Genomic DNA, 16787 nt, shown 5'->3' with positions numbered 1-16787 from the left:
GTCTGTATTTCCCATACATTATACGTTTTGTTTTTTCTGGAGGTTTTTGGAAAAATTGTTCTTAAATAAAACAACTGAAAACTCAAAGACCCTTCAGCTATTAAATAGGAACTTGTGCAACCCCTGGGTTGTTCTTTGTTCATTTATAAATATTACAATCTATATATTACTACTGCATGCCTTTAAGCCTATTTTGGGCCCGAAGTCAAATCAAACTTAAAGTTATGTGTGACTTCTGCCAATCAATTTTCAGACAAACAGGTTGTCCCACCCCAATTTGACCAAGAGGACTGCATGGTATACTTGCAGGAGACAGAAACAACAATCCAGTCTCAGGGCAGATCGTGGCATAGGCACGAAATTTGGAATCTATTTCGTATTCGTGTTCATGGACACTTAGCACGACTTTCAATGCATAGATTGTGTATGTATGTATATACCCTAAATCAAAAGAAGACATTTAAGGAGGTGGCTTACCTCACCCCAACTGCTAAATTAATGGCTAATTTATAGTTTCACGAGGTGGCAAAGCAACGATAAATGGCTACCCTAACCCCGCCCCAAAACCTTACGTCACAGGGGGAAAGTTAAATATTGATACATTTACATTTATGCATTCGGCAGACGCCTTTATCCAAAGCGACTTATATTGCATTATCCTATACATTTGTTTCTGTCAGGGAACTGGTAAGGGAAGAACCCAGGTGCAGGCAGACACGGGGATGAAGGGGTTAACAAAAGACTTTAATAAATAATAAAACAGAAAACAAACACCCACGAGGGGGTAAAAGACAGTACACAATCACGAACACTACAAACTGAAGACTAACACTCGACAGGACTAGCAAATACAAACACTAAGACTTGAGACGGCTTCGGGTATACGGAAACAAGACTGGCATATGAGTATAACCCAGGAAACACGTACCACATACAATGAACGAGCACAGGACAATGAACACGAGGATGTTTTATAGGGAGACAGACAAAGGATAATTAACAATGGGCAGGTGTGGGTCATGAGACACAGGAGGAAAGCAATACTAGGAACGAGAGGGGCGGGGCCAATGACGAGACTGGAGAGAACACATATCATGTCCTGATTGAACATAATATGTTTCTCTCCACATAAAACACGTGGGTCTGTCATGATTCTGCCCCTAGACCAGAAAACCAAGACAAGATTAGGCAGAATCATGACAGGACCCCCCCTTAATGAACGCCCCCTGGCGTTCACCAAGGGAGAACACTAACAAGACAAGACCGACTGGGAAACAGACAACAACCAACAAAACATTGTAAACACAATTAGGGGCAGACAAGAATACATGATAAAAGGGTTGGGGTGACATACTAAAAATAACAAACAAGGGAGGGGGGGTGGAGGCAAACAAAAGTTCATAGGGGGAACACAAGAGTCCAGGGGAGGAAGTCCAAAGGGGTTGGGATAAGGGGGAACAGTTCTTGTCCCTGGCGCTCGGAAGCGCGGAGTCCCAGGGGACACCCTGGGGGGCGGCGCTCGAGAGCGCGAAGTCCCAGGGGCTCTAGGAGTCCCCGGCTGCGGAACATGGCCTGGCGCCGGCTGGAAGGCCGGCTGGGCAGGACTTGGCGCCGGCTGGAAGGCCGGCTGGGCAGGACTTGGCGCCGGCTGGAAGGCCGGCTGGGCAGGACTTGGCGCCGGCTGGAAGGCCGGCTGGGCAGGACTTGGCGCCGGCTGGAAGGCCGGCTGGGCAGGACTTGGCGCCGGCTGGAAGGCCGGCTGGGCAGGACTTGGCGCCGGCTGGAAGGCCGGCTGGGCAGGACTTGGCGCCGGCTGGAAGGCCGGCTGGGCAGGACTTGGCGCCGGCTGGAAGGCCGGCTGGGCAGGACTTGGCGCCGGCTGGAAGGCCGGCTGGGCAGGACTTGGCGCCGGCTGGAAGGCCGGCTGGGCAGGACTGGGCGCCGGCTGGAAGGCCGGCTGGGCAGGACTGGGCGCCGGCTGGAAGGCCGGCTGGGCAGGACTGGGCGCCGGCTGGAAGGCCGGCTGGGCAGGACTGGGCGCCGGCTGGAAGGCCGGCTGGGCAGGACTTGGCGCCGGCTGGAAGGCCGGCTGGGCAGGACTTGGCGCCGGCTGGAAGGCCGGCTGGGCAGGACTTGGCACTTGCGTGGGTGCAGGCGGGACCTCCGGACTCGGGACCTCCGGACTCGGGACCTCCGGACTCGGGACCTCCGGACTCGGGACCTCCGGACTCGGGACCTCCGGACTTGACGGGACCACCGGACTTGACGGGACCACCGGACTTGACGGGACCACCGGACTTGACGGGACCACCGGACTTGACGGGACCACCGGACTTGACGGGACCACCGGACTTGACGGGACCACCGGACTTGACGGGACCACCGGACTTGACGGGACCACCGGACTTGACGGGACCACCGGACTTGACGGGACCACCGGACTTGACGGGACCACCGGACTTGACGGGACCACCGGACTTGACGGGACCACCGGACTTGACGGGACCACCGGACTTGACGGGACCACCGGACTTGACGGGACCACCGGACTTGGAACATCAGGAGGCCCTCTAGACGATCGGGCCCTCCTCCTCCTACGGCGCCCCCCCAAAAAATATTTGGGCTGAGTCCCGGTGTACTCCTCCGGCTGGAACATCGGGCTCGACATTACACCCCTCCTCGGCTTCTTTGACCGGCTCAAGGTGGGTGTAGCCGGTTGCGGAGAAGCAGTGGGGAGCATGACTAGCTCCGTGCTCGAAGAGTCAAAGTGTGCAGAGGGTGAGGAGAGGCCCACAGCCCCGACTCGCAGGGTACGGCCCTCGGGGATGGCGGCCAGCGGGGGGGAAAAACTGGGCTGGACTGAGACCCTGGGCTCCGGCCGGTTCATGGCATACCTGATAAGGTTGGAGAAGCCCAGCGGTCTCAGCATTTCCATCTCCCACCCCGCTAGAGGTTGGTTGAGGCCGCCATTGAACAGGACCATCTGTTCCTGTTCACTGTGGACCATCTCCCCTGCCACCTCAAAGAAGCGGTCCCCATACTCCAGCACATCCAAGTACCCCTGACGTACTCCCCGGAGGCGACGAGCCTGGATTGCTCGCCTTGCCTCCAATCTGCCTGCTGGGTTCTGTTCTGGCTCGTTCATTCTGTCAGGGAACTGGTAAGGGAAGAACCCAGGTGCAGGCAGACACGGGGATGAAGGGGTTAACAAAAGACTTTAATAAATAATAAAACAGAAAACAAACACCCACGAGGGGGTAAAAGACAGTACACAATCACGAACACTACAAACTGAAGACTAACACTCGACAGGACTAGCAAATACAAACACTAAGACTTGAGACGGCTTCGGGTATACGGAAACAAGACTGGCATATGAGTATAACCCAGGAAACACGTACCACATACAATGAACGAGCACAGGACAATGAACACGAGGATGTTTTATAGGGAGACAGACAAAGGATAATTAACAATGGGCAGGTGTGGGTCATGAGACACAGGAGGAAAGCAATACTAGGAACGAGAGGGGCGGGGCCAATGACGAGACTGGAGAGAACACATATCATGTCCTGATTGAACATAATATGTTTCTCTCCACATAAAACACGTGGGTCTGTCATGATTCTGCCCCTAGACCAGAAAACCAAGACAAGATTAGGCAGAATCATGACAGTTTCTAAGTATGTGCAATCCCCATGGATCGAACCCACGACCTTGGTGTTGTTAATGCCCTGCACTTAACACTGAGCTACAGGAAAGCAAATTAACAAAACATACGAATGAGACATTCTTGCAAAATAGATATAAATTCCCATCAGATTGCGTTATATATATTTATAATTGAACGATACCGTGTATTAAAATATGTAAGATTGAAAGTCGTGCTGGGTGACACAAAAAAAGGTTGTGCTTACTGTCACGAACAAAAGGAGAATTTCATGTCCATGAAAACAAATTAATAGGTTACAGTTTGTCACAATGTCACAAATATAAAACGCTTGCCTTGATGCTTGCCCATTGTTTTCTTTCCGAATACGGCTACATTTGAACTCCCATCAATGTGAAATAACAGTCCTTTTGCCAGCATGCTGATGTTTACAGCATAGACAGTTACAACATTGATCAGTAGGGCTGACTGCCAAAGCTGCCCAGCCAAACCCTTTGTGCGATGTTGAAGAAAACTTAACTTTTGTTTATACTGATGCCTGATTGTAGTATCTTAGTTATTACTGCATAATAAACTAAAACAATGAGAAGTACAGTAAAAAGTACACCTTCATATTTCATATTTTAAGCATATTTACTCAGGTGGTCTAACCTACGCCATCCAACTGTACATGCCATCGAAGCTTCTTAACTCACAATAAATGTGTCATCTCACAAAACCTTCAGGGTTTCTTCAGTTCATGATGTTCTATTCTCTGGGGTTGTGGCAATCCAATATGAACACAAAACATTCTACCATTGCAATACTTTTCTTTAGGACACAATGTTTTTCATACATTTTTTGTGAGAATTAATGAAGTGTGAAGTATTTGCCATTGGCTTGTTTTCAGTAGTAACGTGAGTTTTGTTATGATGAGTGAATATGACTCCCGTTAGCAGTTATACACTACATAGTCAAAAATATTGGGATGCAAAAGTTTTGCAAGGGTATTTTCTGACTGTACCCCTGTGTACAAGGCATTGGTGTGTTTGGGTGATGAGTGTGTGGCTCTAAAGCTCAGCTGAGTTCAGATCTGGGCTGCGTTGCCCGAAAACTTCTTAACGCTACGTCATTCTTAAGTTATACCTTAAGCTGTTCCTTATCGTTAATACGTGTTCCCCTCGAAACCTTCTTAGTTAATTTTAACTTCTGTAAGTCAAACTGGTTAAAAAAGGTTGACCTGGACCACTCTTAGCTATACCTTATCACTGTTGATGGTTCATTCTACATCGTATACAATTTAATATAATAATTTAATATCAAAATGTTATTTATACATTTATATTTTTTACTTTAACTTAAGCACATCAGCTGGCAAGCCATTTTACAGGAAAGGCTTAGGAGTCTATAAGGGAATGAGTGTTATGGGGAGATAGGTCAAACTATGGCAGCAAGACAGCGATGGAGCCATCCGCAGAGCCAGTTAGTGTATGTGAACTATTTCACAAGAGAACATTTTAGTCCCCTGGCTAGCTTGACAGAATAGACGATTCTACAAACATTTTGCCTGCCACGAGAGCAAATTCTGCAGCTCTTGCATCTTGTTGGCCCAACTATGTCAAGATAAAGTCGACCGAGCTACCCCTTCAGCCCTGAAATTCAGCTGCTGAAACACGTTTTTATGCCGTGTGGAGTTTTGAGAGCATGTATCCACACCTGCTCTCAGATCAAGCCCCCCTGAGATACCCTGTGAGGCTGCTTCTCCGAGGATTACCTGGGCCTTTTCTTCGTCGGGGCTCAGTGCAGGCACAGAGCTGGGTCCTCCTCCTGTTCGTTCCTTGTCTCTCCGAACTGCAGCCCCTCTTGCTTTGGAAGCGATGTCAAAATCGTACGAATTTTTACGAACAACATCCCTGTAAAGTGCAAGGTGGAACAATAGCAGCCGGGGAACGGCCGAGGCCGGTGACACGAGTGATAATGAGTGTCAGCTGCGTGTTGCACCAGTCTCACATCTCTCATTGAGGAGCTCCGGGAGCATAACAGGACGAGCGACGGGGGGGTGTAAGACAAGAGAGGACCAGGCCTGGACATTATTTTGTGTTTTATAATGTTTGTGCTCCCTTACAGTCGACTGCCGAAATTTTAAGTTTGTTTTATTGTTTGTTTTTGTAATATAAATCGCCAGTTCCCCCCTCCTTCCTTCGTTTTATTTAACCTTGTTACCGTCCCACTGTCTTGGTGGGCAGGAACTAGACGCTGCCATCTTCATGGCTATGCATTCCCAGATTTATCTTTTTTGTTTATTTGACACTGTTGTCCGAAAAAAATATAAAAAAGTCCACCTTTGATGTGTCCCACCTTATCAGTATGACCATTTCTGCAGAAGAAGAACTGGGGTTCTCTTCTTTTCCCCCCACCGTAGTAGTTGTAGGTATGTCTTATGGATAAGACATCAAATCACACAAATGAGTGACTTACACCATTAATGTGATACGGCTGGGGGTAATCAAAACAGATTGTGGAGAACATTATCAAACTATGGCAAATTATGAGATTATAAATTACCCTTTCAAAAGTAGGCAAAGCAAATAGCCAGTAAATGTAGCTGGTTAACGCGGAAAACTTATTACCTTATTACCTTAAACTTATTATTAAAATAATATAACTTATTATTTTAATAATTAAAATTATTAATACATACACACATATTTATTTATATATTTATACCATTAAGGTGTATCTTAGAGTCTTCGTAGCGTGCTAAGAGACAACACAGCCCTGGGCTTTATAGCTACAGACCAGTCAAGTTCTTCCACACTAGACTAAATCAATCTATTTTTAAACCTTTGCTTTGTGCACAGGGCCATTGTCATGTTAAAATAGAAAAGGGCCCTGCCCATACTTCTCCAATTCAAATTGGAACCACACAATTCTCGAGAATAACATTATATTCTAGCACTAAGATTTGAGCTAGTAGTCAGACATGTTCATTAGAAGGAGGCGTCCCAATACCTTTGTCTATATAGTTTATTTATTTCTCCTTGGACTAAGGAGTTGTGTGATTCATTGTATCACCTCAAATCTCCTTAAGGATGAACAGAACAAGGTTGTGTTTCTTGATAAGTTTGCTAGTTTGTAGTCTAAAGCCTTATTACTGTAATGTGCAAAAACCTTGACGGTCCACACTGGTGAGTCCACACAGGCCGCCACATTTTCTATTGAAAACATCTAGTTTTCCTCAGATAATTTGTAGTTTCATGTTTGTGGAAAGGCCTTAAAATGACCTTAAAGGGATAGTTCACCCCAAAATTTTTTTTTTTACCCACACATCATTTAAAACATGTATGCCACTTTATATAGTGTATATATGTGTAAAACTAAATATATTTTAAGAAATGTCTCTCTTGTTGTAATGGAAGTAATGGGGGGTAATGATGTATGGTTGACAACATTCTACGAAATATCTTCTTTTGTCCTTTGCAGAAGAAAGAGAGCCAAACTGGTTTTGACTGACAGGGTGTGTAAACGATTGAAGCATTTCCATTTTTGGATAAACTATCACTCTAAACAGGAATTTAAAGAATAACTTGCTCAGCTGAAGTAATGTACCAGAAAACAAGCAATAATGCAGGGAGGCAAGTCATGAGGGGAAGTGTCGACCCTGTCTGAATCCAATTTAAAGCAACTTAACGTGATGCTGTCCTGGGTCTTGTCTGCATTAAGGCCACCTGACAGAAAATAAATTGTAGTGCATGTTTCATTTATTGCTCCCATTTCTATGCAGCTATTGTGATGCAGATGTGTGGATACGGAAAGAGACTTCACAGAGATTTTAATGCATGCTGTACTGTAAAGTTACAGCTGGAGAAAAATTATAAAAAAATTAAATGCCTGTCAGATTGAAAATTAAAGTTTTGTTAAAGGTCCGGTGTGTCGTTTTTTTGTAGGATCTATTGACAGAAATGCATTAAACTAAAGATTACAGAGGTGTGTAAAGACCTTACATAATAAACTGGTATGTTTTTCGTTAGCTTCGAATGAGCTATTTCTATCTACATACACCGCGGGTCCAATTGCATGGAATTCGCCGTGTTGATTCTACAGTAGCCCTAAGTGGACAAACTGCTCTAGAGCGTGTTTCATAAATACGTTATCTCCTTAAGCAAAGAAGCAAAACGTGATGACATCTTAGTTCTGTTCAGCCATCATACTGCTTCGAAAGAGAGGTGTGGAGTGAGCCGTTCGTTGCAATTTGCAACCTCGCTGTTAAAGGCTGATAATATCTTCACATTGCTCCTTTAAATTCATAGCTGAACACCAGGCTCCAAATAGATAAAAACATTGATGAATAATGTACTTGTCTGTATAAAGCAAATAACAAACTAAATAAACCACATATTATATAACCTCTGGAGGTTATAATGTAATTGCACCATTCACTTAGCCTACATTAGAACTGGGTTTTCATCTAAAGGAACGAATAACGGTGCTTGTCTGCATAAATAGACAAAACAAAGTATTTGACAAAACACTTTCAACAGGGTTATATGTCACCTACAACACAAAGTGACTTTCAATAAGGGCATGCCAGATATCAGAGTAAGCATAATCTCATTTGAGCAGATTATCTCAAAGCCTTTGGTTGTATATATAGCTCTGTTTTCAGGTAATCATTCTCTTTTTACAACTAATTAGGAATTTATTACTGTTTCATTTCAATAAATCTGAGTATATGTGTAGTGGCCTCAGATGACTATTCAGATTTCATAATTTGAACATATGTTCCAGAGACACATTTGTTTTTTTAACCTTCTGTGCGAGAGCAGAAATTCAGGTTAAGTAGGGGTCGGGTCACAGCCGATAAAACCATGGATTGCTGGAACCATCCACACTAGACAGAATGTGAGTTTGCAGACCATGGAAACAAATCTTGGGGTCTTTTCATTTGCCTGCAAGCCTGTGATGGTCAAAAGTCTGGCTACAGTCTGGCTGACCTCTTTTAGAATGATTAAATAATCTTGAGATCGAGATGAGTCAACAAGATAATCTAGAAGATTCTGAACATCTGTGAAACTCTCTCCATCACACAGCATTGCTTCATCCTCCACCTCATGATATCCCTCATTTCAGGCTTCAGCGGGATTGAACTGGGACCATCTGACCAACAGGTTCCCACATCAGCTTTGAGGCACCAGGGGAAAAGACTGACCTGATGTGTCAAGAATGAACCTTGGAAAAAACACATGCCATTGAAAACAAGCAGCGAGGAGCATTCACAACACCAGCTGTCTAAAGACCCTCCACGGGTGATGAAGCTATTATTAGTATTAAATATGGAGGAGAATGAAAACTGATCAACGGAAATATTCTCCTAATGCACGTCCACAAAAGTGCCCTGTGGAGACTTACATTTTGTACTAGTATACATTATAGGTGTGCAGGAACATTGATACTGGCATCCGGGTACCCTTAGACCCCTTTACAGCAAGCTGTTCTTGATGGTGGCTTCATTCAAGATCATGATCTGCCAGAAGATCTTCTGCTTGTTATTTATTCATGCACCGTATGAATTCCAAATGAACACTATTTGATTTGGTTTTTAGCATTTACTTATTTTTAAATAGTAATTTTGTCTTTCTGAATGAAGTTTTTGTGTCAAGATTAAGCCAATTGAGCGAAGTACCATATAAACCTGTCTAATCACAGTTAGCAAGGATTACTAATTCCATGGCAACTTCACCCATCTGTCGTAACGTTTAGATGAATGACTCAAATGTTACAGAGCTGCACAATGAAATGAATGATACGAGTGTGTATTTGTATGTGTGAGTGTTAATGTATGTATAATAAATGTTTTTTAACACAAATATATTCCGAAGCGTTTGACCACCACTTGAGACCTTTGTGAGGTCTTGTGGAAAATCTCCTGCTGCTGTGGAGGAATGCAGCCACTGCCTGCAGTGTCTGGCAAACACAAAGACTGTAACCCCATTTAAAGACACATGCACACGCAGACACACACCTCTGACTGACAAAACAAATGATTCACAATAACAAAACAGGTCAAACATGTTGGAGTTATGTTTAAACCATCCACCTGTTTTCCAAAATGTAGTTTGCTAGACTGTATCATACACAGTCAAAAGTGAACTTTCTATGCTTTTTAAGCATATATATTGTTTAAGATGATTCAAAAACGTTGTATTTATGTTTTATAGTTGTACTTGAAGAGTAAACCTCAGCTTTGGGTACATTTTTATACAACGCATATACAAAGCTTACTGAGTTGAGGCAGCAGAATGAGTGCTCTTCAACTACTTTTCTTTGAGGGCCAGATTTCAAAAGTATAAATAGGATGCGGGCCAGTTTTTTACTTTATCTTCATTTCTGTTATTTTGTATTTCTGTTATTTATTGTTTTTTGTCCCTTTTATAACTGTTTTTGTTGCTGTTACTGATCACATATTAAAACATGCACACAGATATTGCATCCAGCATTTGTGCCTTTTCATGAGATTAAAAAAAATATTTTGGGTGAATCCAATCGCATTCATGTAGCCCGAGCACTTAGAAGGGTAGATCATTTGTAGTGAAAGATCTGGAGGGAGATACAGCTGTTTTTCGTCAATTTAGTGCGTAAACCGACTGTCTGAGTCTATGGATTGCGGACTATAACGTATTAACAACATATCTTTGACAGACAAATTGCTTCATGAGATGTCAATACATTGTATGAGCCGCGGGAATTACTTTTATGTTGAATAGCAGCGTTTTTGGACTTTCAGAGATGTGGCGTAGTCAGGACGTGCATTTCTTAAAGCACACCATTCCAGCACTTACGCCTATTTGAAATGTTAAGGCCAGTTGACTAGCCCTGCTCTAGAGGATCAACAAAATGTGACGCCCCTTTTCATCTCTCTCCACTGGCTACCGGTTGAAGCACGTATCAGATTCAAGTCAATGATCCTTGCCTACAGGACTATCATTGGATCTGCGCCGGCATACTTTCACACCCTCCCACACCCCATCAAGAATCCTGCGTTCAGCAAGCAAGTGGCGCCTTGTAATCCCTTTGCACAAGGGCATTAAATCGCTTTCCCGCTCATTCTCCTTCACAACTCCTTCCTGGTGGAACATTCTTCCTAACATGGTCTGGTCAACCACATCTCTCACATCCTTCAAAAAACGACATAAAACCCATTTATTCTGTGAATACTTGACAGACAAATGAAAAAAAGTACACTAACCCTCTTCTCTCAACAGGTAGTGGTCTAGCTTTTGTTGAAACTAGTAACTTTGTATAAGCACCTAATGTACTATTACTCTTTTATGACATATCGCTTATTGCTCCCCAAAGTCTTTGTAAGTCGCTTTTTGTCCAGGTTTGTCCATTGTGTACATATACATAAGTTAACGTTTTATTGGTTAAATCTAACTAGAGTGGACATTAAAAGCAAAAATTTAACAAATATGTGGCACCTGTGCAAAGGGGTTTGAGGTGGACTGATCCAGAAACAAACAGCCAAACAAGATTATTCAGTGGTTTGGGGGGATGTAGTAATAAAGTAATGTATAGTCATATATTCCAATAGTAATGTATATGGGAAATACAAAATAATTCAGTTTTTTATTGATGTTTTATTATACATTCTATGTGGTGTTTATACCAGGGAGATGTTGCTGTTGTTATTGATGTGCTATCTTCTATCACACAGGGATAGGTCTATGAGTAAATATGTGTAACTTTGGGGCTGGAAAACAGAGATTACTATTCAACTAATGAACCTTGTCCACCGATTATACGTTTGACTTACCGCTTCAAACATTTCTCTGGCACGTGACTGTGATCAGGGTCCCACATGGTCAAAAAATCCTGCTTCTCTTTAGTGCACTTATGGGCCTTGTATTATTCTGTGCGGTTATGTAATTCCCTTCTGTTGAATATTAGCGTAAGAGGTCTCATGTGACTCCTTACAGTCTGTAAAGTTAATATCACAAGGAATGTGCTGAGAGGATTCTCACATGACTATGTATACAGACATGGTAGGTATACAGTAAACTGTAATTCTTCAGACACCTTCGGTCACCGCTAATTCAAATATTCACCACAACAGTCACTTTAAATATCTTTACGTACAATGTGATGCATAATATTGTATATAGAAGAAAACATAGAAGGCAAGCAACATTTATGTTACATAAAGTCTTTCTAAATCCGCCTTTGATTTTTGCTTTTCAGTTAAGAACGTTGTAATTTTGAAGAAGCCAACCCATATTCGAGAAGAGATAAAAAGCACAAATGCAGAAAGAATATTATGTTTTGTTAGGTTTATTAAGCAGAGGTTTTTTTGTGGAAATCATCAAAAATGTTTGCTCTGACGGGGACCTTTATAAATGCTGCGGGAAAGAGTTCAATTTCCATAATATGTATTTTATTTAATTGATGTTTCACCAATTCTGCTCACAAACAGGTCCGATGCAGACAGACATTTAACCGCCCCACGCAAATCACAAAAGGATATTCGCAGACTAAAATACAAGCACAGACTTCAAATACTGTGCAGTGATTCATGCTTGAGAGTGCAAGAACCGGATGAACGCGATCTTTTAAATGTTTGAATTACTAAGCTGTGTCATTGTTTCATTGACACATTTATACTGTATATCCATAAGTAAATGCAATTGTTTTTGCCGTTAAATCTGCTCAATGCATATTGCTATTTTTTAAAACGTCCCAATGGGAATGAACGTCAAATCTATTTAAAATCCTCATGGAACATTTAACAATTATTGTTTGTAAGGCTTTAACATTATTGTCGTTAAACATGTATAAAAAATGATATATGAATGAGACCAACACATCTAGGAGAGCGGGTGCATACACACCACATCTCGGTCGTCACTTGCATAGTGGCAGAGATGGTCAAAAAACCTTCAGAGCCACATCTGTGACACTTTGAAATATTTTATCTTACTTATTTAGCATGCTAATATTATTAAGTTCCAGGACATTTGTAGCTATTCTCCATTACGATTGGATAACAACATCGACAACAAAGAATACTAGGATCACCATAAAGCGGTAATGATAAAAGTCCTCTTTATTAAAATAAAGAAGAACACTGCTCTGAGTTTTTATTTAACACAGTCAAGATATTTAAGCTTTAACAAGAAATCATTAAAGCAGAATACTAACTTTAGCCTTTCTAAATCAACAGAAACATACAAAGCTCCAGCGGGGATTGGGCGTAGCCTACTCATATCTGAAGTAACCTACACTAAAGTACAAACCAATTCTAAATATAGCCAGACAGTGTGAGAGACTCTTGCTGACTATGGCACTTTATATCAGACATGCACCCCGATCGAGTTTTGGCTATGATAGCCGGATCTATGATTTCTCATGTTGCTACACAAAAACTTTGTTCAACAAGTATGTGAACAAGCTCAAACCTTTTCCGACACGCGAGGCTGTTGAGAACATGAAGGGGACAGTGTCTGGGCATGTTTCTGATTTGACTCGGCAGATTAAGTTTCGACAACATCAATGAGGTCTTATTGTGCATTGCAATGCAGGAATCCACTATTATTGTAGGCCTGGGAAAACTACAGATGTGACATTTCATTTATCGAGACAAAATAGCATCTTCATTCTTTGTAGGCAAAAATAAAAAATGTCTTTGTATTAACAATGTGGCCTTTACATAACATGACGCTTTCAGAAAGAGTTTTTATGCTGTCAACTGTAGCTGGAGGCATCTAAACAAACACTCCCTTTACAAACTTCCTCTGTTATAATCTAATGCACAGGCATCCAGCTGGGGCAAGAGACTGAAAGTTGTCTGTTGCGTCAGTCAAACGTCAGTCGGCTATTTTTAAAATGGTTTGAATGATCGCCAGTGTAATTCTTCTGAATAAAATGTGGCAGTAAAAATAAGTGGTATTTTAAACATCCTCTTGTTACTTTTGTCAGCACGTAGGGTGTGAAAATGGTATTGTATGTGTCACAAACTATCTGCAAAGAGAGAAAAGTGACACATCGACTGTTCCGGTGACTCTGTTTCAAGGCCGTGGCATTAACAATGGCAAGATCACAGGTTCCCAGGGAACACACCAGCTGATAAAATGCAGACCTTAAATGAACTGTAACATACTTTGATATAGACTTTTTGACCATTGCATAAATGTAATATTGGTGAGTCATGTTGAGTCCACATGAAATTCTCAATCCATTTTAAAATAATGTATATTGAGTGAAACACGTTCGTTTTCTGTCAGGAATGTAAAAGGGATATGCCATACAAGAATAAAAAAATGAAACCAGATGACTGGAGGAAAAATGGATTGCAGGGGCTCGATGATATCAAATGAAATGCCAATCCGTGTAACACTTTAGATTACAGCCTGCAATGTACGATGGGGTTCTTACTGTATCACATCAAACATAAAATACAGCTGCGGAAGAATATAAGAGACCGTTCCAAATTTTCATTTCAAAAGCATTTCTAGATGTATTGTGGTCATTACAGTCCAGTCTGTGTTGTAGCTCAGAGCATGGTGTTAACAACAACAAGGTCGTGGGTTCGATCCCAGGGGATTGCACATACTTGCACATACAAACAAATGTATAGTATGATGCAATGTAAGTCGCTTTGGATAAAAGCTTCTGCCAAATGCGTAAAAGTATTATTGCTGTATTGCTTAAAGTGAATAGGAACTTGTTTTCTTTGCAGTATTTGGGGTCTGAAAAGATACAGAGCATCGTTTCTGTTATTTTGACCTGTTTTTACAGTTTTGATTTTCTGCAAATAGATGCAATGTTAAATGTTTGTTTGAAATTTGGGAGAAATGGAGAAATGAACTAGTTCACAGAATAAAACAAAAATAACATTTTACATAAACGCATCCTATCAATTAACATTTCGATGAGTTTTAATGTGTAAAATGTGTAACCTTTTGAGACAATACAAGAGTGATCAAGTATTTAAAGAGCAGTTATGTGTTTGTTTTTCCTTATATTTCTATACAAATATTGGTGGGTCCTGAGATACATTACGCCTGTCTGGATGGGTGAAAGAGTTTGGGAATCCCTACTGTAAAGCACTACAGGTCATGAACTTAAGTAAAACAGTTGATTTCATATTATTACAGTGTGCTGTAAAACTGTGCGTAATGAAAGTACCCATAGTTAAGAAATACCCACAGTAGCTTGTTTAAGGGTACATTGTTATTACAAAAATGTAGATAAGTGTATGTAGCAGTTAACTGTATGTTAACTTTCTCAATCACAAGATTGTTGTCTAGGATACTATACCAGTGTCATGCATACCAGATCCTTTTAAAATAGGTACCCCTCAGTTTTAAAATCGTATCCCTTCGTTTCCCAAACTTTGCATATTGTTCCCCTTTACGTGTGTAGATATACATTATTGTTATAAATTGTTACGCTGTCAATTATATTTAATTTTTGCGGGCTATAATCTAAAGCGTTACACAAATTGTATGTTTACATTTCTATAGAAATCGGTTTATTCACGGCAATGAAAGCATATTTCTTTATGTGGCCAAGTGTAAAGAGAGTGTGCCTACCAATTCAAGAACAAAACAATCTGATTTGCGTAAACTTACCAAGTCAATATCTTTAAGTGACCTACATTTCTGTTGATTCTTATGTTAACATATGGTTGGTTGGCTGTAACCCGTGGCTGAATTCAACATGCTTTAATCAATAAAAAAGATAAGAGCATATCTGAAAATACCTTTTGTCCTCACATGAACAGGGTCAGAACATGCTGTAGAAACTCTCTATTGTTCATTTATCTGAGGAATCCAGTGGCATGGAGTAGGAGTTCAAGAAGAAAAAAAATATAATCAGTCCTTCAAAACAACATGGACATTCCGGAATGAAGGGGCGGGACAAATGGGGTAAGATGGTAAACAGACAGCTATAGTTGACCGTGCAAGATCTCACAAAGCAAATACAAGAAGAATTCAAGTATTGATGCTAACTTGTTGTAGCAACACACCTGAAATCATTAACTTGGCACACTCCTGTGATTTATAACTACTTTGGTTTATAGATTGTCTAAAACTAAGATTTGTAACATGGTTTACATGGTTCCCTTCATAAAGCTGTCCTGGAACTGAAAGTAGAACGACAGACGACTCTATAGCGTGATTCAGAGTCGACTCCTTTTTTCCCAAGCGAATAACTTTGCTGTGCGTTCACTTTCGGTAGCTTGGCAGACTACTTACATTCACAACCAGCAACATTACACACAGCATGAAATGTAATTTTAAGGTCATTGTAATAGTTACTCTTTTAAGACTTTAAGAAATTGGTTAAATGGTCCATATTGAACATATATAAATAAAAAATAACACAAAATTATATAGATCAATTCATTTTTTAAATTGTAATAATTGGACAGCTTCCAGGGGGATTACATGCATGAATGTTTAGACACAATATTGCAAACAAAACACACAAGAACTTCAAAACTTACAGTCTCTGACTTCCACAAAAAACAATCTTCACATCATCATTTCAATTTCAAGATTTGTGGTAAACTAAACAAAATTGTCTATTTTTAAAAGAGGTGGAATCATTTAATAAGTGAACTTCCATTTTCAGTTGAAATTACATTACAGTAATACATCAAACAAAGCTGGACATTTCACAACTGAATCTCACAAACAAGCTCAAGTCTCAACTGTGTCATTCATTTTAGCTTCATCATGTCGTCCTGATGGGAGTTCCCTTGACAAGTAACCAGAAAGATGCATATGTCATGGCTTCATAGGATTATTTTTTAACATGGACCTTTAGTCTTATACAACAGAAACACATGGAGTGTCCTCATCTGGATGCTGTTATTAGAAGTGCTGGTCTGAGTGAAATTTGGCCTAAATGTCATCTGATACTGCCACACCAAAAGATAATCAGGCCGATTTCTCCCCTTCCAACAGTCCTACCGATGATCTAAAATGGCTCTTAAGATAATTTTATCAGATTTTCCTGTGGTGTGATCGGAGCCAATCTTAAATATTCAACATGAAATCCTGATGTGTGGGGGAAACCCAGAGGACAAACGCACAAGAACTCTGAAAGTTCTCAGAAAGCCAGAAGCTGACGGAAA

General features: G+C 41.2%; 1 protein-coding gene across 1 annotated transcript; it reads right to left on the bottom strand.

The window, feature by feature from the left end:
* Positions 1-724: 724 nt before the first annotated feature.
* Positions 725-3145, bottom strand: LOC306910506 (uncharacterized protein; the record flags this gene model as incomplete). The annotated part of the gene is made up of 2 exons (XM_079485083.1): positions 725-1825; positions 1936-3145. 2 exons carry the CDS (start codon positions 3143-3145, stop codon positions 1545-1547), a joined length of 1491 nt encoding a protein of 496 aa, XP_079341209.1. The 3' UTR covers positions 725-1544.
* Between the last annotated feature and the right edge of the window lie 13642 nt (positions 3146-16787).

This window comes from Barbatula barbatula (assembly GCF_947034865.1).
Source record: "Barbatula barbatula genome assembly, chromosome: 21".
Classification (NCBI taxonomy): domain Eukaryota; kingdom Metazoa; phylum Chordata; class Actinopteri; order Cypriniformes; family Nemacheilidae; genus Barbatula; species Barbatula barbatula.
This window is presented reverse-complemented; position numbering and strand designations above follow the sequence as displayed.